Source organism: Pelophylax lessonae (genome assembly GCF_965119305.1).
Source record: "Pelophylax lessonae genome assembly, chromosome: 2".
Lineage (NCBI taxonomy): Eukaryota > Metazoa > Chordata > Amphibia > Anura > Ranidae > Pelophylax > Pelophylax lessonae.
Genome location: NC_138769.1, coordinates 544638324 through 544657379, shown reverse-complemented (window position 1 = coordinate 544657379; position 19056 = coordinate 544638324). Strand labels below are relative to the sequence as shown.

The 19056-nt window shown below is 41.9% G+C and overlaps 1 protein-coding gene across 1 annotated transcript in view; it reads right to left on the bottom strand.

Moving 5' to 3' along the window:
• Positions 1-19056, bottom strand: part of GPALPP1 (GPALPP motifs containing 1) — an 80681-nt gene that overhangs the window by 32957 nt on the left and 28668 nt on the right. The window contains exons 2-4 of the mRNA XM_082246533.1: positions 10810-10951; positions 8873-8962; positions 5173-5272 (exon numbers count right to left, since the gene is read on the bottom strand). Coding sequence (XP_082102659.1) covers positions 5173-5272; positions 8873-8962; positions 10810-10951 — 332 coding nt within the window. The remainder of the gene's footprint in view (positions 1-5172; positions 5273-8872; positions 8963-10809; positions 10952-19056) is intronic.

Genomic DNA, 19056 nt, shown 5'->3' with positions numbered 1-19056 from the left:
ATTTCCCACGAGGAGGATACTTGCATCAGTGAGTACGTATGTGGGCTGTTATGTAGGATATGTTCATGGGGTGCAGAGCCAGCTCCTCGGTCCTGCTGGCAGCAGCGGTGGTGGCTAGACTGGCAGCGGGTTTCTCTCAGCTATAGCGGACAGAGACAGCAGCCTTGGTGTCATAGGAGGACCAGGTGGCCCGGACGGTGTCATGAGTTCATGGCAGCTTCTGTGACCCCAGTAGAGGATCTGAAGGAGAAGAGCCAGGACACCAAGAACAGCATAGAGTTCCTCATCATGGAGACTCTGGGTGAGGTGTGCTGGGCCCTGGAGAGGGCAAACAGGGGCTTCACCTTCACTATGGACCGCTAGGAGAGGAAGAAGGGCGAGTGCTATATAGCCTTATATTTATTTAAATATTAAGTATATTAAAAAATAAATTGATTGATATTTCTAATTTAACATCCCCCTCCCTTTAAAATATGCATTATTATTAATATTTGCATTTATATAGCGCCAACAAATTCCGTAGCGCTTTACAATATTCAATTACAAGCAAGTGGGTCCCGAAAAATAACTGTATTCAGAAGTGGGTCTCGGCCCAAAAAAGTTTGGGAAGCCCTGTAATAGATAGTTTCTGCTGAAGGGACTTTAAATAAGAAAGGTGGATATGATATGCCTGAACTTGATGTGGACCAGTGGGGTTGCCATTGCCACCAATTAGCTGTATTATACCAAAAGAAGCAGCTGTATGGCAGCTTGAATACACAGAGCTGCTCTGCTTTGTTGTGATTTGGGAAAAGAACTGCTTCCATAACACAAAGCAAATCCAGGGTTTGTATACGTTTTATAAAATGTGGAATACCTCTTAAAAGTAATCCATGCCATTCTAATGGCAATCCAATGCACCTGTACATTGAGGCCAGTTTTAGGCTACTTATTGCTCCCTGTATTACATCACAGCTCTCAATCAATCCTTACACAGCAGCTGTGGAAACTTGAAGATTAAGTCTTTTTACACTGGTTACCATGACACCATCCTTCCATTTCAAACAAAATGATTAGCCAAAATAAATAATTCCAGCTAATGAGAAAAGCAGGAATACACAAAGCTAAATTGAAAGTGGAATATTTTTCTCTTTTTTACCAGATGTCGAAAGTGGATTATTACACTGTGTTTTACAGCTGCTATCTAGGCATTGCTAAGGCCCCTTTCACACTTGCAGACCTTTCAGATCCGCCTGTCCTTTTTTCAGGCGGATCTAAACGATTGCCCCATGCATCTCTATGGGGCATCGGATGTCAACGGAGACATGTCCGCTGACATCCGATTCGATCCGGTCCGTCAAATCCGGACGGATGGAAACCCTATTTTCCATTTGTCTGGCGGATCAGATGAGAGCGGACAGGCGGTCCGTTCTCCTCAGATTCCCCCATAGAGGAGAGCTCTGACACCTCAGTCTCCGCACACAGAGCGCAGACGGAGCTGTCGTCCGCCTGCTCAGCGGGGGATCAGCAGATCGAACCCCCTCTGAGCAGCACGGCTCTGTCAACGGAATGGAGCCGTGTGAAAGGGGCCTAAGGAGTTGTCACATAGGAGAGAGAGCATGCAATAAAAAAAAAGAAGCTTACAATAGCCTTTATGCACAGGTGTTAGATTGTACAGTAATGGCATGGCTTAATTTAACTTCTAATAGACTAACAAATCCCTGTTGGAGCAAACGGGACATCTTTTTTTTTTTAAACAAATTTTATTAGATTTTAAAAGAGTATTACAACCAACAATGGTATATAAGCAGATTCACCATCAACAGAGAATAATAACAACAAACCTGGTAATTCAAAAACTAGCAATGTAACTGGGCATCTTAAAGTAGAAGTTCAGGCTAAAACTAAAAATCTTTAAATCTACTTGCATCCACGATCTAAGACTAACCTATCTAGCCCTGGAAATCGCTATACTTACCTTTTCTGAAGCTGGTCCATTCCCACACTGAGCTGTCAGCGGCAGCTTCTGTGTGTAGGATTGTGCAGAAGAGACAGCTGACAATAGAAGCCCTATAGTAACTCTATGGGTGACGTCACTTCCCATTCCATTTCCTCTGCATAGAGCTTCTACTTCCACTGCTGAAGACCGTACCAGATTGACTTCAGAAAAGGTATGTATAGCGATTTTTGCATTACTGGGTTCGATAGGTCAGTCTTAGATTGTGGATGCAAGTAAATATAGAGATTTTAGTTTTACATTGAACTTCCACTTTAAGGTTTTTTTTTTTTTGCAATCCTACAGATGGTCTGTGTGCTTAAAGTTCTGTGGATGCAGGGTTTGAATTTATTGTTTCTTTTCTATTGTTAAACTCAAACATGCTTTTTTTCCAAACTACTGTGCAAACATGTCAATCACTAATGAAGATCATAATCATATATGTAGGATGTACCCAAGATTTAGAGCACACATTGTTCTGGGGAACAAAACTGAAAACCCATTAATGTAAATAGTATATTATAAAAAGGCCATGCAAATGCAACCCCCCTCAGATTATCAAGTATAGAAAAAACTCTGCCCTTTGAAACAAAGCATACATAAAAACAAAGTGTTAAACAACAGTTTAAAAGATACCTTACACCCAGCTTCCTCCTTGTGTAGAGTGATATCACTGGGTCAGGTGGTATTTTTTTTCAAGGAGTTGGGGGGTTGTTTTAAATTAAGACTTAACTGGACACCTCATGGTGGTTATATACAAAATAAACGTTATGGTAGATTCCTTTAACTGTAAATCTGTTCTAATCGATTTTTCTCAGTTGCTTGCTCAAAAACTCTGCAAACAGTCTCTTTAATGTCACATTTGCGCTAAATTCATAAAGCCCAACAACTGCACCTTTATGATTAACCATACCACTCCAGTCTATATCTGTTTTTTGCCAGAACGGAACATCTGAAAGGTTTCTGTAGTGGATGACTTTGCCAATGGACTCTTGCCAAAGGACTTTTCAGATTGGACCTGGATGCTGGTTGTAGTCCAGAAGGAGAAAGGGATATTAGTGGCCCCAATTGAGCTCTATTCGTGGAGGAAGATCGGATTCCCAGAGTCTAGGGATTTATATCACAAAACGCCTTTAAAAGGTGTTTTTGGAGGGGACCTATTTTTACACCTATTTTTGGATTAGCTCACGCTGGTGACACGTGTGGAGAATCACGAGAGTCACTTTATCATTGTGAAGAGTCACGAGAGTCACTTTCCTGTAGCACCTTGTTATGCACATGGACATTTTTATATTGTTTATCATATGCACTCACATTTGAGTGCTGTAATTTTATATTCATTTACACTTATTTAAGCACTTTTCTTGTTTGGCATTGTGGACACAGGACTTGCCCATCAATCTATTACTTTTGATATTATTGTACATCTTTATTATTTGTTGCACTTTATATTACCTATTCACTTTGCTACCATCTGCTATTTTGCACATGAGTGCCAATAAGAAAAAAAATAAATAAACGCCATGTTTCCTTCCCACGGGCTCCTGGGAATGACGACACACATCTCCCAGGAGCCTGTGCGGCGCAGGAAGTGACATATCTCACCGCGGCGCGGAAGGGGGCAGGAAATTGCTTACCCCTAGCAACAAAGTAAGTGGAGCAAGAAAAAAAAAAATAATAAAGCCAATACTGTGATCATTTGGGGAATAAAAGCAATTTTTATAATTTTGGAAAAACAGGTGGAACTCCGCTTTAATATCAGTCTTACGATGTAAAATTTTCTTCAACCACTAACATGCAAACATAACCCATTCAAGAAGGTTAAGTCAGTGTCCCTTTTCCACGTGATCAGCTGTGTCCAATGACAGTTGATCACGGTTATCAGCTTTTCTTTCCGCATGCTGACAGCGTGGAGAGAGAAAAAGAGCCGATAACCGTCTTATGTTAAAGAAACATCGCACTGATAACCAGGGCACTGATTATCAGTGCATTTCCAACAAAGCCCATCAGTGCTGCCAATCAGTGCCTCATCAGGTCACGTCAGTGAAGGAGAAAAATTACCTTTTTGCAATATATGTTATAACAAACTATAAAAAAGTTTTTTTTTTTTTTAAAACTTTAGGTCTTATTTTGTTTGTTTAAAAATTTAAAGTGGTGATTAAATACCACCAAAAAAGCTCCATTTGTGTAAAAAAATTGCTAAAAATTTCATATGGGTACAATGATGCCTGACTGCGCAATTGTCAAAGTGCGACAGCGCTGAAAGCTGAAAATTGGCCTGGGCAGGAAGGAGGTAAAAGGGCCCAGTAGCAAGCGGTTAAAGAAAAAGTTCACCTGTTGTAACATGTTACAAGCTCCACAAATATTCATGGTATAACATGTTATGAACAGACCGCGCCCGATTCGAGCTGTGACAGCTAGCGGGATTCTTCTCCCTCCCCGACAGTGGTCACAATTTTAAAAAAAAGGTGGCTGAGCGGGGCCTCGCCTGCCAGGCCGCCTCACTGATTGACAGGGCTCTGTGCATGGAAAACAAACAGATCCGGCAGCCTTTGCTGCTGTCAGCTTGTAGTTTTCAATGAACTACCATGGCGCTTTGGAGCACTCTGGTAGTTCATTTATGCTTCATGTCAGATTGTATCTGCTTAACTGTACAGGAAAGAAGATATGCTGGCAGATCTGCTGGAGACCTGCATGGCACCAGAGCTCTGCTGATGATTGGTGCAATGCTTTACTCACTCTTAAAAAAATAAAAATAATAAAAATGCACATCTTTTTTTACCTGCAAAAAATGTGCATTTAGTATTTTTTCCCAAAAAGCAAGCTTATCCTTATATCTGAAAAAAGTGGTGAGGCTTTTCCCTTTTTAAGTGTAAATGAGGTCAGCTTAATGCAAATAAAATCAACAAATAAAAAAAAAAAAAAAAAGAAACACCCTCAAAAACTTTGAAGCTCTGTTGTTGGATCAACAACTTTAAGAATTACAGCTGTGTGAGAAGTACTATATAAGACTTTAATAAAATTGTTAAATGCTTTATTTAGTCACTATATTAACAAAAAAAAAAAAAAAAACACCTTTGAACAAAACATTTTTAGTTAAAAATAGAAGACTGTCTGTCAAGTACAAAGATGAAATCCCCCATAGAGAGTCACAAAACATTGGCCTAATATGTTTATGGTTACTTCTGCATTCTTACCTTATGCTTTGCGGCTGCAGAACTTTTAGAATGTGAATCATCCTCACTATCTGAATCTTGTCTTTTGAAGCCAGGAGGTAGTGCAGGACCTATAACAGGCCTAAAGAAAACAAATTCTATTAGCGATGCCAAAAAGCCAAAAACATACTGTAAATGGAAATAATGAAAATGTTTCTGTTAGCTCAGGCAGCACAGGAAAGTCCCATTGAAACGGCAACAAGACCATTAAAACAGAACTTCAGGCAAAAATCATACGCAAAACCCCTTTTCTCAATTTGCTCACTTGAGGATAAATGAGTGGGAAACAAACTGATGAGTTTACTCCTCTGTTCACCCCTACACCTCTGCCAATACAAGGAAAAGTAATATATATATTATATATACACACGCATATACACATACACACACACACACACATACATACATACAGGGCTTTTTTTTCTCAGAGAATAGGTGCAGGAACTCCCCCCTTAACTCCACCCCCTACCCACCTCCGAGCACCGTTCCTTGGTTCCATCCCTTACCCACCTCCCAGTACCACCCTTTTTAGAGAATATAGAACCAAGTATCATTTTGTGGTGCTGAGTAATTTGTATGGAATTTGTTCATGATAACAAGAAAGGCTGTAAAATAAATCTAGCAGCAATGGACACCCCAGTGACAATAGTTCCAGCCCAGCATCAATAGACTCCCAATAGACTCCCAATAGCCAGCATCAATAGACCCTTCAGCACCCAGCAACATCAGACCCCTCCCTCAATAGTAGATCCCTCTCAGCAACAATTGACCCCCTGCAACATAAGACCCACCACCAGCAACAATAGATCACCCACAAATAACAATACACCCCCTGAGCAACAATCGAACTCCCTGCAAAAACAGATCCACTCCAGCAACAATAGATTCCTCAACAGCCAGCAACAAGTACCGCTCCATCAACAGTAAATCCCTCCAAGGAACAACTGACCCCCCAGCAACAAAAGAGACCCACCCTGGAAACATAGATCCCACACGAGCAACAGAAGACCTTCCCAAAAACAATAGACCTCCTTCCTCCGCAAAAATAGATAGCCTCCAGCAACAATAGATTCCCCAGCAGCCAGCATTAATAGACCCTCCACCACACCCCAGCACCCCTTGCCATTACATACATTCAGTTCTGTTCAGGAGGTGCCGGAACTGCGTTCCCCCGCTGAAAAAAAGCCCATAAATGTATGTATATATATATATATATATATATATATATATATATATATATATATATATATATATATATATATATATATATATATATATATATACATATACACACACATACACACACACACACCTTACATGAGAGACAATAAGTAACAAATATTACCATTCCTATCGTCCAGTCCCTACAGGGAACACAGACCACAAACAGGACCTCAGTCTAACCCTTCCCGACTCTAATTAAACCTAAAAAAAACAAGCTTTGCCTGCAGTTCAGCTTTAAAAACTCAGACCTAGCCTCAGGCAGCCGTCTCTGTCCAACATTGTGAGTCAAATCAATTGTGAAAATATTCTTATGCAGAAGCACAAAAAGGTCACCACATCTCCATTGCGTTCACGGCCAACACCTACAGCTTCATTCTTTTGTATAACATTGTCAAGAGAAATCCTTGCTCTGATCCGCAAAAGTAAATCCCAGAGTTTATATAGAATGCACTGTATTAGATTCAGGATTCAGACTGACAAGTCTAAAATAATCACTTCACTTCCTTACAAGAGAAGAATGTGGAGGTAAACCAGTTGTCTATCATTATTGGGGGTACCGGGGTTCATTAATTTTTTACTACTAGGAACACGCATTTGGAATTCTTCATGTCTTGTAGTCAAGCGCACTCTGATCCCATCATATACTTAAATCCCTATGCATAGAGTGCAACAGCCTAATGGCATAAATCTTGACATCTTAATGTTCCAGTACTGCAAAAGTTGTCTGTAAAAAGAATGATTTGAAACTAGAGCAGGTCATTCTACAGTGCCTTGAAAAAGTATTCATACCCCTTGACATTTTCCACATTGTGTCATGTTACAAACAAAAACATAAATGTATTTTATTGGGATTTTATGTGATAGACCAAAACAAAGTGGCATAGAATTGTGAAGTGGGAGGAAAATGATAAATGTTTTTTACATTCTTTTTTACAAATAGTTATCTAAAAAGTGTGGTGTACATTTGTTTTTAGCCCCCTTTACTCTGATACCCCTAACTAAAATCTAGTGGAACCAATTGCCTTCAGAAGTCAGCTAATTAGTAAATAAAGTCCACTTGTGTGTAATTTAATCTCATTATAAATACAGCTGTTCTGTAAAGCCCTCAGATGTTTGTTACAGAACCTTCATGAAGGCCAAGGGACACAGGTCAGGGATAAAGTTGTGGAGAAGTTTAAAGCAGGGTTAGGTTATAAAAAATATTTCAAGCTTTGAATATCTCCGTTCAATCCATCATCCAAAAATGGAAAGAGTATGGCACAACTGCAAGCCTACCAAGACATGGCCGTCCACCTAAACTGACAGGCCGGGCAAAGAGAGCATTAGATAAATGATAAAATCAGCGCAATCAAACAATAAAAATAAATGGACTAAAATACTCCAGCTGGCAGCTTACATAAAGTGTCTTCACCTAACACACACAACAAGCCCAATAAAAATAATGCAGGACCAAAAGGTATAAATAAATAACAATGAATTAGTATTCATCAGTGAAAAAGATACTAATAAAAAAATCAATAATAATAAATGATACAACACTAAAAATGAAATAAATATGCAACGAGTGAATAATAATCAGTGATAAGATCAATAAAAAATTAATATTTATAAATACTCCAGTGATTCATAAGTGTAAAGTGATAACCATCTATAATCCAGCTAATATTATGGCCCTACTCAGACACGCTTATACACCCCAATGGTGTCACATGTAGTAAGGCAGCAATCTTCTCCTTCCTCTTCTTTATAAGGGATATGCCGGCATAGAGCTCAATGGTATATAAAAAACAGAAAGAATACCCTCTAGTGCTCTCTGTAACGTAGCTTTATTTAAACATAGCAGATAAATCTACACTCACGGTCAAGGCACTTCAGCAGTGCGGGCTAACATCAGCTAATCTGTCCCTCTCTGAGATCGACCTGGATATGGCTTCCGTGATCAGGCTCCTCCCCCATACGCATTACATCAATACAAGGAGGTACAAGGTGGCCACCCCTGCTGATGTTAGCCCGCACAGCTTAAGTGCCTTGACCGTGAGTGTATAGTTATTTGCTATGTTTAAATAAAGCTACGTTACAGAGAACACTAGAGGGTATTCTTTCTGTTTTTTACATACCATTAAGCTCTGTGCCTGCATATCCCTAATAAGAGGAGGAAGGAGTAGTTTTTAATTTAAGGGCAAGAAAGCAGCAACAGAATAAAGCAAAAATCCACCATATCAAAAAGTTGATGTTGTGAGCCATTATCAAGACTTGAAACTCCATACTTAAAAAAGTTTAGTTGATGCTCGAAACGTCGCCTATTGATATGGAGGATTTCATGCTTTATCCTGTTGCTGCCTGCTTGTACTTCAATAAAGAGCTTTGTGGATAAGAATAAAAGAAATTTGTACAGATGATTTTGCAATACAGAAATTTAGAATTCTGCAAAAAAACATTTTCAGAAAAAGTAGTATACCTATCAGGGGAGTCCGATTGCTTCTTAAAGCCTGGAGGGAGAGCAGGACCAAAAAATTCATCATCATCATCTGAAGCCCTTCTAATTTTTCTGAAAAAAAAAGAGAAAACAAACCACAATAACATTTAATACAAGCCGTATTAAGTGACTGCTACCAGAAACGGTTTGTGGACAGCAATGACAAACCCTACCTGCATAACAAAGACATTTGAATTAAATATACTGGCACTTGTTTCTATATCTGTATTATATATGCAGCGTTACCACGCTGTATATAAAGGAGCTGAAGCAGGGAAATGCTCTGAAAATTATTGCAGATAAAATGATATACTATATGTGGGATGTTATTTTTTGATCAGATACACTTCAAATTAAGTGTATAACAGTGTAAATTTGCTGTCCCCTCAAAATAACTCAACACAGCCATTAATGTCTAAACCCGCTGGCAACAAACACGAGTACACCCCTGAGTGAAAATGTCCAAATTGAGCCCAAAGTGTCAATATTTTGTGTGGTCAACATTGTTTTCCAGGACTGCCTTAACCCTCTTGGGCATGGAGTTCACTAGAGCTTCACAGGTTGCCACTGGAGTCCTCTTACACTCCTCCATGACAACATTATGGAGCTGGAGGATGTTCGAGACCTCGCGCATCCTACACCTTCAATTTGAAGATGCCCCACAGGGTTTAGGTCTGGAGACATGCTTGGCCAGTCCATCAACTTTACCCTCAGCTTCTTTAGCAAGGCAGTGGTTGTCTTGGAGGTGTATTTGGGGTTGTTATGTTGGAATATTGCCCTGCGGCCCAGTCTCTAAAGGGAGGGGATCATGTTCTGTTTCAGTATGTCACAGTACATATTTGCATTTATGGCTTCCTCAATGAACTGCAGCTTTCCAGTGCCGGCAGCACTCGTGCAGTCCCAGACCATGACACCCCCACCACCATGCTTGACTGTAGGCAAGACACACTTGACTTTGTACTTCTCACCTGGTTGCAGTCACACATGCTTGACGCCATCTGAACCAAATAAGTTTATCTTGGTTTCATAAGACCACGGGACATGGTTCCATTAATCCATGTCCTTTGTCAGCTCTTCCTCAGCAAACTGTTTGCCAGCTTTCTTGTGCATCATCTTTAGAAGAGGCTTCCTTCAGGGACGACAGCCATGCAGACCAATTTGATGCAGTGCGTGGCGTATGGTCTGAGCACTGACAGGCTGACCCCCCACCCCTTCTACCTCTACAGCAAGGCTGGCAGCACTCATACGTCTATTTCCCAAAGAAAACCTCTGGATATGACGCTGAGCACGTGCCCTCAACTTCTTTGGTCGACCATGGCTAAGGCCTGTTCTGAGTGGAACCTGTCCTGTTAAACCGCTGTATGGTCTTGGCCACCGTGCTGCAGCTCAGTTTCAGGGTCTTGGCAATCTTCATATAGCCTAGGCCATCTTTATGTAGAGCAACAATTTTTTTTTTTTTTAGATCCTCAGTTTAGTTCCAGAGTTCTTTGCCATGAGGTGCCATGTTGAACTTCCAGTGACCAGTATGAGAAAGTGAGAGCGATAACACCAAATTTAACACACCTGCTCACTATTCACACCTGTGACCTTGTAACACTAACAAGTCACAAGACACCGGGGAAGGAAAATGGATAATTGGGCTCAATTTGGACATTTTCACTTAGGGTTGTACTCACTTTTGTTGCCAGCGGTATAGACATTAATGGCTGTGTGTTGAGTTATTTTGAGCGGACAGAAAATGTACACTGTTATACAAGCTGTAGCAAAGTGTCGTTTCTTCAGTGTTGTCACATGAAAAAATATAATAAAATATTTACAAAAATGTGAGGGATGTACTCACTTTTGTAAGATTGTGTGTGTAATATAACTAAATAAATAAGTCTTCCCTAATTCAGAGGTTGGTTGTTCTTTGAGCTGACCTGTTTGTGGAATCATTTCTGTCCTTTCCAGTAGATCGTTTCTTGGGGTCCTTGTGGCTGGATGAAGTCTCCTCATCACTCTCCTCGGATGAGTCTGAACTGTGGCTGTTCTTGTAGCCAGGGGGCAATACTGGACCTGCAACTATACAAAAAAATGGATCTCAGGATGTAAGCAGGAACATGTGACCATGATCATATCTGAAGCATTACCAAACACCATGGCGGTTAGGATTACTAGATCCAAAGATATGGTTTTTCCCAGGCGAAGTATAGTTTAGCATGTATGTTGGCAGTATTATACAACTCCCAATTCCAAAAAAGTTGCGACACTGAGTAAAATTGACATAAAAACAGAATGCAATGATTTTTAAATCCTATAAACCCATACTTTAGTCACAATAGAATATATAGCGAATGTTTAAACTGAGAAAATTTTAAGGGAAAAAAGAAAAAAGGAAATTGATGGCAGCAACACGTCTCAAAAAAGTTAGGAAAGGGCCATGTTTACCATAGTGTGGCATCCACCCTTCTAATCAAAACACACTGTAAAAATCTGGGCACTGAGGAGACCAGTTGATGGTGTTTTGGGAGAGCAATGTTGTCCCATTTATGACAGATATAGGATTTAACTGCTCAACAGTCCTGGGTCTTTTGTCATATTTTTTATTTCAAGATGCAGCAAATATTTTGAATTCGTAAAAGGTCTGGACTGCAGGCAGGCCAATTAAGCACCCGGACTCTTCTACTACAAAGCCATTGACCTGCTGAAATATGCAAGGCCTTCCCTGAAAAAGTTGTCTGGATAGAAGCATTACCTGCTCTAAAACCTGGATCTCTCTTTTAGCATTACAAAAAAACAATTGCCGTAAAGTATGGGCCACACCCCTACGTAATATTCGAAAACAAGGACAGAAAAAAGATGGGGTTTTGTAGGCTCAAATAAGGTGGTCAAATTATCCAATGCCACACAATAGTAAAGTTAAAATACATATTTATTAAATTTAGTTGGCATAAAAAGCATGAGACAACATGCCTAGAAGACATACATACAAATAACAAATATAAAATAAAAATGAAGAACACAAGGTAGGTAATTGGAGTCTCAGTCAAAAAAGGATGGATATGGTCCCTGCACAGCCAACGTGTTTCGCTTGACTTCGCTTCTTCAGGGCTTAAGAGACCAGAGAACCAGCTAGTGTTCCCAAATGGTGCGGACCCATAGGCCAGCCAAAAATCACGGATAGCAATTGGACCATATATCCAAATAGGAATAATAATCACCTTATAGGGCGTACTAGTGCATATACTGTAAAGGTATCTATACTCTTCTATATGGTATATAGGCAGGTCACGATACCGGAGAGAAACAAATGAGTTATGCATCCCCTTTACAAAAAGGACACTTGTGATTACTAAACACAATATTCTCTGATAACTTCTCCGAGCCTATATAACTATGATATGACCTGGATATCTGGGAATACCATTCATATGATCACCTGCCTAATCCATTGTGTACATTCTAGGAAGCTACATATTCTCTCCCTATGGTGGCGTCTGAATAATCACATACTAGTGCATCCGGACCTATACGATACAATAAAGCAAAAAATATATATACCATATAGAAGCGTATAGATACCTTTACAGTATATGCACTAGTACGCCCTATAAGGTGATTATTATTCCAATTTGGATATATGGTCCACGTCTACTAGACAATTGCTATCCGTGATTTTTGGCTGGCTTATGGGTCCGCACCATTTGGGAACACTAGCTGGTTCTCTGGTCTCTTAAGCCCTGAAGAAGCGAAGTCAAGCGAAACACGTTGGCTGTACAGGACCATAGCCATCCTTTTTTGACTGAGACTCCACTAGCTTGTTACCTACCTTGTGTTCTTCCTTTTTATATTTTATATTTGTTATTTGTATGTATGTCTTCTAGGCATGTTGTCTCATGCTTTTTATGCCAACTAAATTAATAAATATGTATTTTAACTTTACTATTGTGTAGCGTTGGATAATTTGACCACCTTATTTGAGCCTACAAAACCCCATCTTTTTTCTGTCCTTGTTTTCTCTTTTAGCATTGATGATGCCTTTCAAGACGTGCAAGCTACCTATTACATGCGCACTAATGCACCCCCATACCATCAGGGATGAAGGCTTTTAAACAGATAACCAGCTGGAAGGTCCCTCTTCTCTTTAGCCAGAGGACGCTGCACCAATGGTTACCAAAAAGAATGTCAAAATGTCAATTCATCTAACCACAGACCAGTTATCCACTTTGTAAAAAGAACATTTTAAATTAGCTTTAGCCAATTTATGTCCTAATTTGGTGCTATTATCCACCTCAGTTATAATTAGGGTAGATTTAGATGTGCACCTAAAACTCAGTTTCCTCTGAAGCCCGATTCCAGTTTGGATCGGGCTTTAGAGGCTACTGACAGGTAGTGAGGAAGCAATGTGATGTCTCCTCACTGCCTGTTGTAAGTCAATTTTTGCTGACAAATGCACCACAACCGCCCGTGTTTGCTTGAATGTGTAGCGTTTGGCGGGTATGCCGCCCATTGATCACTACATGTCAGGTAAACAGCGCAGCGCGTAGTAAACCTTTACAAAAGCAAATTTAAACACCCCTGGCTGCTTCCTTATGCAGCTTAACCACTTTCTGACCGTATAACTTAGATATATGGTGGCGAGACTGCCCCAGATCACTTACCTAGTATGTAATCTGACACTTCAGATGTTGATCACTGGGTGCCAGCCAATAGATCACCGCCGGCACCCAGTGATCATCAGGAATTTACACAGGACAGGGCTCTGCCTATGTAAGCAAGGCATAGACCTGTCCCGTCAGCCGGAAAGGAATACATTTACTTTCCCAGCAAAGCAGGTAATTAAATAGATTACTTCCCCTAGTAAAAGCACCTCCTACAGTACACCAAAACACTGGCTAGGCACATATTTTAACCCTTTAATTGCTCTGGATGTTTAACCCCTTCCCAAGCAGTGTCATTAGTACAGTGACTGCATATTTCTAGCACTGATCACTGTAGTGTCACTGGTTCCCAAAAAGTATCAATTACTGTCCAAATGTCTGGCGCAATATTGCAGCCGCGCTATAAAAGTCACTGATCGCCACCATTACTAGTAAAAAATAAATTAAATAAAGATTCCAGTATATATCCCATAGTTTGTAGACGCTATAACTTTTGCTCAAACCAATCATTATTTGTTTATTGGGATTTTATTTACCAAAAATATGTAGCAGAATACATATTGGCCTAAATTTATCAAGAAAATAGGATTTTTGTACTTACCGTAAAATCCATTTCTCTGACTTCATTGACGGACACAGCGCTCCATATGCAGAACCATGGGGTTATATTTCCCCTAACAGGATCAGGACACTAGGCAGAAAAACAACTTGGCTATGCCTATGGGCAGTTCTAGCTGGTATAAATCCCCCTCTCTGCTATAGGCCTTCAGTTTAGTAACAAGCAGTAGCAGAAGTATCAAAACTCCATAGAGGGGTGGGTGCGGTGTCCATCTTTCGTTCATTGACGGACACAGCGCTCCATATTCAAAACCATAGGGACGTCCCCAAGCAGTGCCAAAAAAAAAATGGGGGGTGAGACATAAGACCAAAGGCTAAACACAAGAAGCCAACCAGGTAATAGGAGCTCAACAAAAAAACAACAGGAGACAACCTGAACAATACACCTCCAAAGAGAGAACAGGTCCTCTAAACAGCAGCCTGCAAAACCTAGTGGCCAAAAGTAGCATCCGCAGATGCCAAAACATCCACTTTGTAGAATTTTGTGAAAGTGTGTACCGACAACCAGGTGGCTACCTTGCAAACCTGCGCTACTGACGCCTGATAGCAGAAGGCCCAGGAAGCACCAAGCGCCCGAGTAGAGTGTGCCTTTACAGGGAAAGGAGGAACCCGCCCTTTGATAGAATAGGCCTAGAATAGGCCTGAATCACTGTCTGTCTGACCCACCTGGAAATGGTAGCAGAAGAAGTGGACAGCCCTTATCTTGGCCTGTCCGTGATCACAAAAAGCGAATCAGTCCTCCGAAAAAAAATTCAGTGGCCACCAGAAATCGCCCAAACCACATCCAGGGCATGCAATGCAAATTCCTTAGGATGAGCAGGCCTTGGACACAAGGAATGGAAGTCAGAGACAACCTTAGGTAGGAACGACGGGGGTGGACGAAGAACAACCTTATCTTTGTAGATCACCAAGTAGGGGGTACGACAAGATAACACCTCCTGTTCCAACACCCTGCGAGCAGAGGTGATAGTCAGCAAATAAAGCAATCTCCTGTGACAGCGTAAGCAGGGGGATCTCCTGAATATTTTGAAAGGGAGGCTTCTGGAGAACGGAGAGCACCAAGTTCAAATCCCACGGCAGAAAAGGAGACCGTACTAGCACGGTTAGGTGTCGAACCCCTTAAATTAAAGTATGCACCAAAGAATGCGTGGCCAAGGTTTGTTGAAAGAAGACCGCCAAGGCAGACACTTGGCCCTTGATGGCACTCGAGAACAAACTTCTGCTGAAAAACACGTTGAAGGAAGGTCAAAATCCGAGGTATCGAAAAAGAACAAGGCTGAAAACCTATTGACTCACACCATGAAATGTACCCTTTCAACGTACGATTGTAAATCATTCTAGGAGGTAGACTTCCTAGCCTTCAGCATAGTTGGGATCAATGACCTAGACAAACCTCTATCCTTCAGCACCTGGCTTTCAACAGCCAGGCCGTCAAAGCCAGTGATTGTAAAGCAGGATGGAAGAGGGGTCCTTGAGACAGTAGGTTCCCACCTGAGAGGCAGCTTCCAGGGGACATTGGCAACCAATCGCACTAAATTGGCGTACCAAGACCAGCGAGGCCCCAGTAGGAGAGAGGGGACCATACTCACTGACCCAGGGATACGGGCACCGCTCCAGAAAGAACCCCTCGCCACCAAAGTGGGGGCTGTCGGCCATGGGAGAGATGCGACTTGGACCAGGAGCCCAGTTGTATGCAACCCTGTGAGGTTGTTTAACTTGCTGGCCAGCCCCCTTCCAGTGGGGCTATGTCATAGCCAACCTAGAGCGTGGCTGACACGTCTGCATGTGCTCCATGGCCGGACTGGAGGGGCCACTGGGTCTAAATATCAAGCCCTCCCAACAGGGAGCTAGGTCCTTACTCCACTAGGCAGAAATAAACTGAAGGTCTATAGCAGAGAGGGGGGAAATGTATACCAGCTAGGACTGCCCATAGGCATAGCCAAGTTGTTATTTTTCTGCCTAGTTTCCTACTCCTGTAAAATATAACCCAATGGTTCTGAAAATGGAGCGCTGTGTCTGTTAACGAATGAAAAAGAAATACGATTTTTTTTATTTGATATGTTTTATAGCAAAAAGTTAAAAAAAAAAAAAAAGAAAAAAAAAAAAAAAAGGGATTTCTGACTTACGGTAAAATCCATTTCTCTGATGTTCATTGACGGACACAACTTCTGATCTTCTTAACCATTGGGTTATACAGCTCCCTACAGGAGTAGGACACTAGGCAAAAAAAAAAAAAAAAAGACTGACTACACCTATGGGCAGTACCGGAGTTATACTCCCTCTCTCTGCTGTAGGTACTCCGTTTTGTTACAAGCAGTGTCAGAAGAGTTAAAACTTCACAGAGGGGTGAGTGCTGTGCCTGTCAATGAACATCAGAGAAACAAGTCAGAGAACATCAGAGAAATGGATTTCACGGAAAGTCAAAAATCCCATTTTCTCCTTAAAAGGGGAAACTCCTTTTCCACATCTTTGGTCTAACCAGACCCCTTTCAGAAAACTGCCATTCTTGAAGAATTAAATGTTTCAAGGATTGGTGAATAGGCAATACCTTGGATTGGTTTTTAACCAGCCCTTTATACATCTTATCCTGTGCGAGGTCTCCTTGGGGGGTTCTGGGATTTCTTCTGTAACAAACTGCTTGAAGAAGAAGTCCCTCCATATTTTCCAGACCAAACTGATTTTTGTTAAATTTGGTCTTCTCTGCCTCACTATCTGTATCCACATCAACCTCCTCCCCAGAGCGAAGCTGAGACCTATGCCCCGTACACACGTGCAGATTATCTGCAGACTTTTGTCTGCAGACTTACCTTTTCTATGTAGTGCAAGGGCCTGCCGGATTGCATACAAATTGAAAGTGTTTAGGTTTGACCTCATATTATATGGTTTTGGTAAGTCTGCAGACAAAAGTCTGCAGATAATCTGCACGTGTGTATGGGGCATTAGCCTGACTTTCTGCATTCCCTAGGTCTTCCTCTTCCATTTCTTGAGCAGGGGGGAGACCCTGCGAACCAGGCAAAAAAGCATATGGGCCTGCCTTGGAAAGTAAACTCTCCTGAGAAGAAGGGCCCTCTTTAGGAGTTAGCTCACCCAGCTCTGTTATCTGGGGGGAAGCTACAGAGGTGCGGAAGGACTGGACAGTGGCTAGCATTTCCTCATGCACAGACTTGAGGAAATCTTTCATCAACCCTGAGGCCTCTTTACCAGCCAGTTTCTTAATACACCTGTAGCAAAAGGGCTTGGTGTGAGAACTGGGCAGTCTCTCCCTGCAATTACCACATTTTTTAGAGGAGCTAGTGCTGGTGGATACAGGGGGGTGCTTTATCAGAGGCCTCCTGGGTTCCACCTGGGAATTCTGCAAGAGAAGAGGAGATAAACACAAGATCACTCTTCTTGCCCTGTAATAACTTGGCTACAGGCCCCGCTGGGGAGAGCATGGGAACTACCAGGGAGTAAGCCTGACACTGGTATTAGCCCCAACCGAGAAAGAAACGGCACTTACCGGGCTCCAATCTGCTCTTGCCTGCAGCTACCTGCACCGACCTTACCTCCTCCTTCTCCATGAGGTTGGGTTGTGGCAGGTTTCATGTCTTTGGAAGCTCTCTGGCCTTTTTCGGCTGGATAGTCTGCCTTACTGCCGCCATGCGGGTCCAGCGTCTCCTCTCTACTCGCTTCCCTCTTCCGGGTCGCACTGCGCATGCTCCGCCTTTCCTGCACAAACCGGAAGTTCTGATTTCAAAGCAAGGCTTGGAGCGTGCTGGTTCCTCCTCTAAGCCGTCAGTGTTTTTTTCAAATTACGGCAGAAAAGGTATGGAGGACCGGAGGAGACCCCTGCTGAACAGCAGCCACAGGCTCTGGAGGGACCACCACTGTGACCGACTGCCTGTATCCTGGGGCTACCTGTGAGAAGCCCAAAAGGCATGCATGTGGAGTGTGGCCCTCACTGGCATTGCTGGACTTGCCTCACAGGGGGACCATCGAACAAAGAGTCTTCGGGTCAGAGACAAAAAAACACAATCAAAACTGAGGGACAAGGGGAAGGGTGGGGCCTTTTAACCACTTTACCACCGGAGGATTTTGCTGTCTTCCGTCCAGGCCACTTTTTGCGATTCGGCGCTGTGCGACTTTAACTGACAATTGCGCGGTCGTGCGACGCCGTACCCAAACGAAATTTACGTCCTTTTTTTCCCACAAACAGAGCTTTCTTTTGGTGGTATTTGATCACCTGTGCGATTTTTACTTTTTGCGCTATAAACAAAAAAAGAGCGTTTATTTTGAAAAAATAACAATATTTTTAACATTTTTTTTATATGAAATTCCCCCCAAAAAAGATGTAAAAACCAATTTTTTTAAAAATTTTTGGCCAATTTGTTTTATGCTACATATGTTTGGTAAAAAAAAAAAAACGCAATAAGCGTATTTTGATTGGTTTGCGCAAAAGTTATTGCGTTTACTAACAAAGGGAAAGATTTCTGTCATTTTTGGTGTTTTTTTTTTTAACGCGTAATGGTGGCGATCTGCGATTTTTTTTGCGGGACTGCGACATTGCGGCGGACAGATCGGACCCTTGACTGACATTTTTGACACTTTTGGGGGTACCAGTGACATTACTGCAGTAATCAGTGCTATAAATATGCACTGTTACTGTAAAAATGACACTGGCAGGGAAGGGGTTAATTTTATTGGAGAGGGAGGGGTTAATGTATGCCTGGTGCTTACTGACGTGTAGGGGGGGAGGTGACTGTGTGAGTCATGGACAGATCGGATGTCCAGCTATGCTGAACAGTCCGATCTGTCACTCCCTGTCACTATGGAGATCCGCCCGCTGTGTTTACACACAGAGGGCGGATCTCCAGACTCGATCCCCGACGATCGGGTAAGAGCAGCGGCGATCGCCGCTGCTCCTCCCCT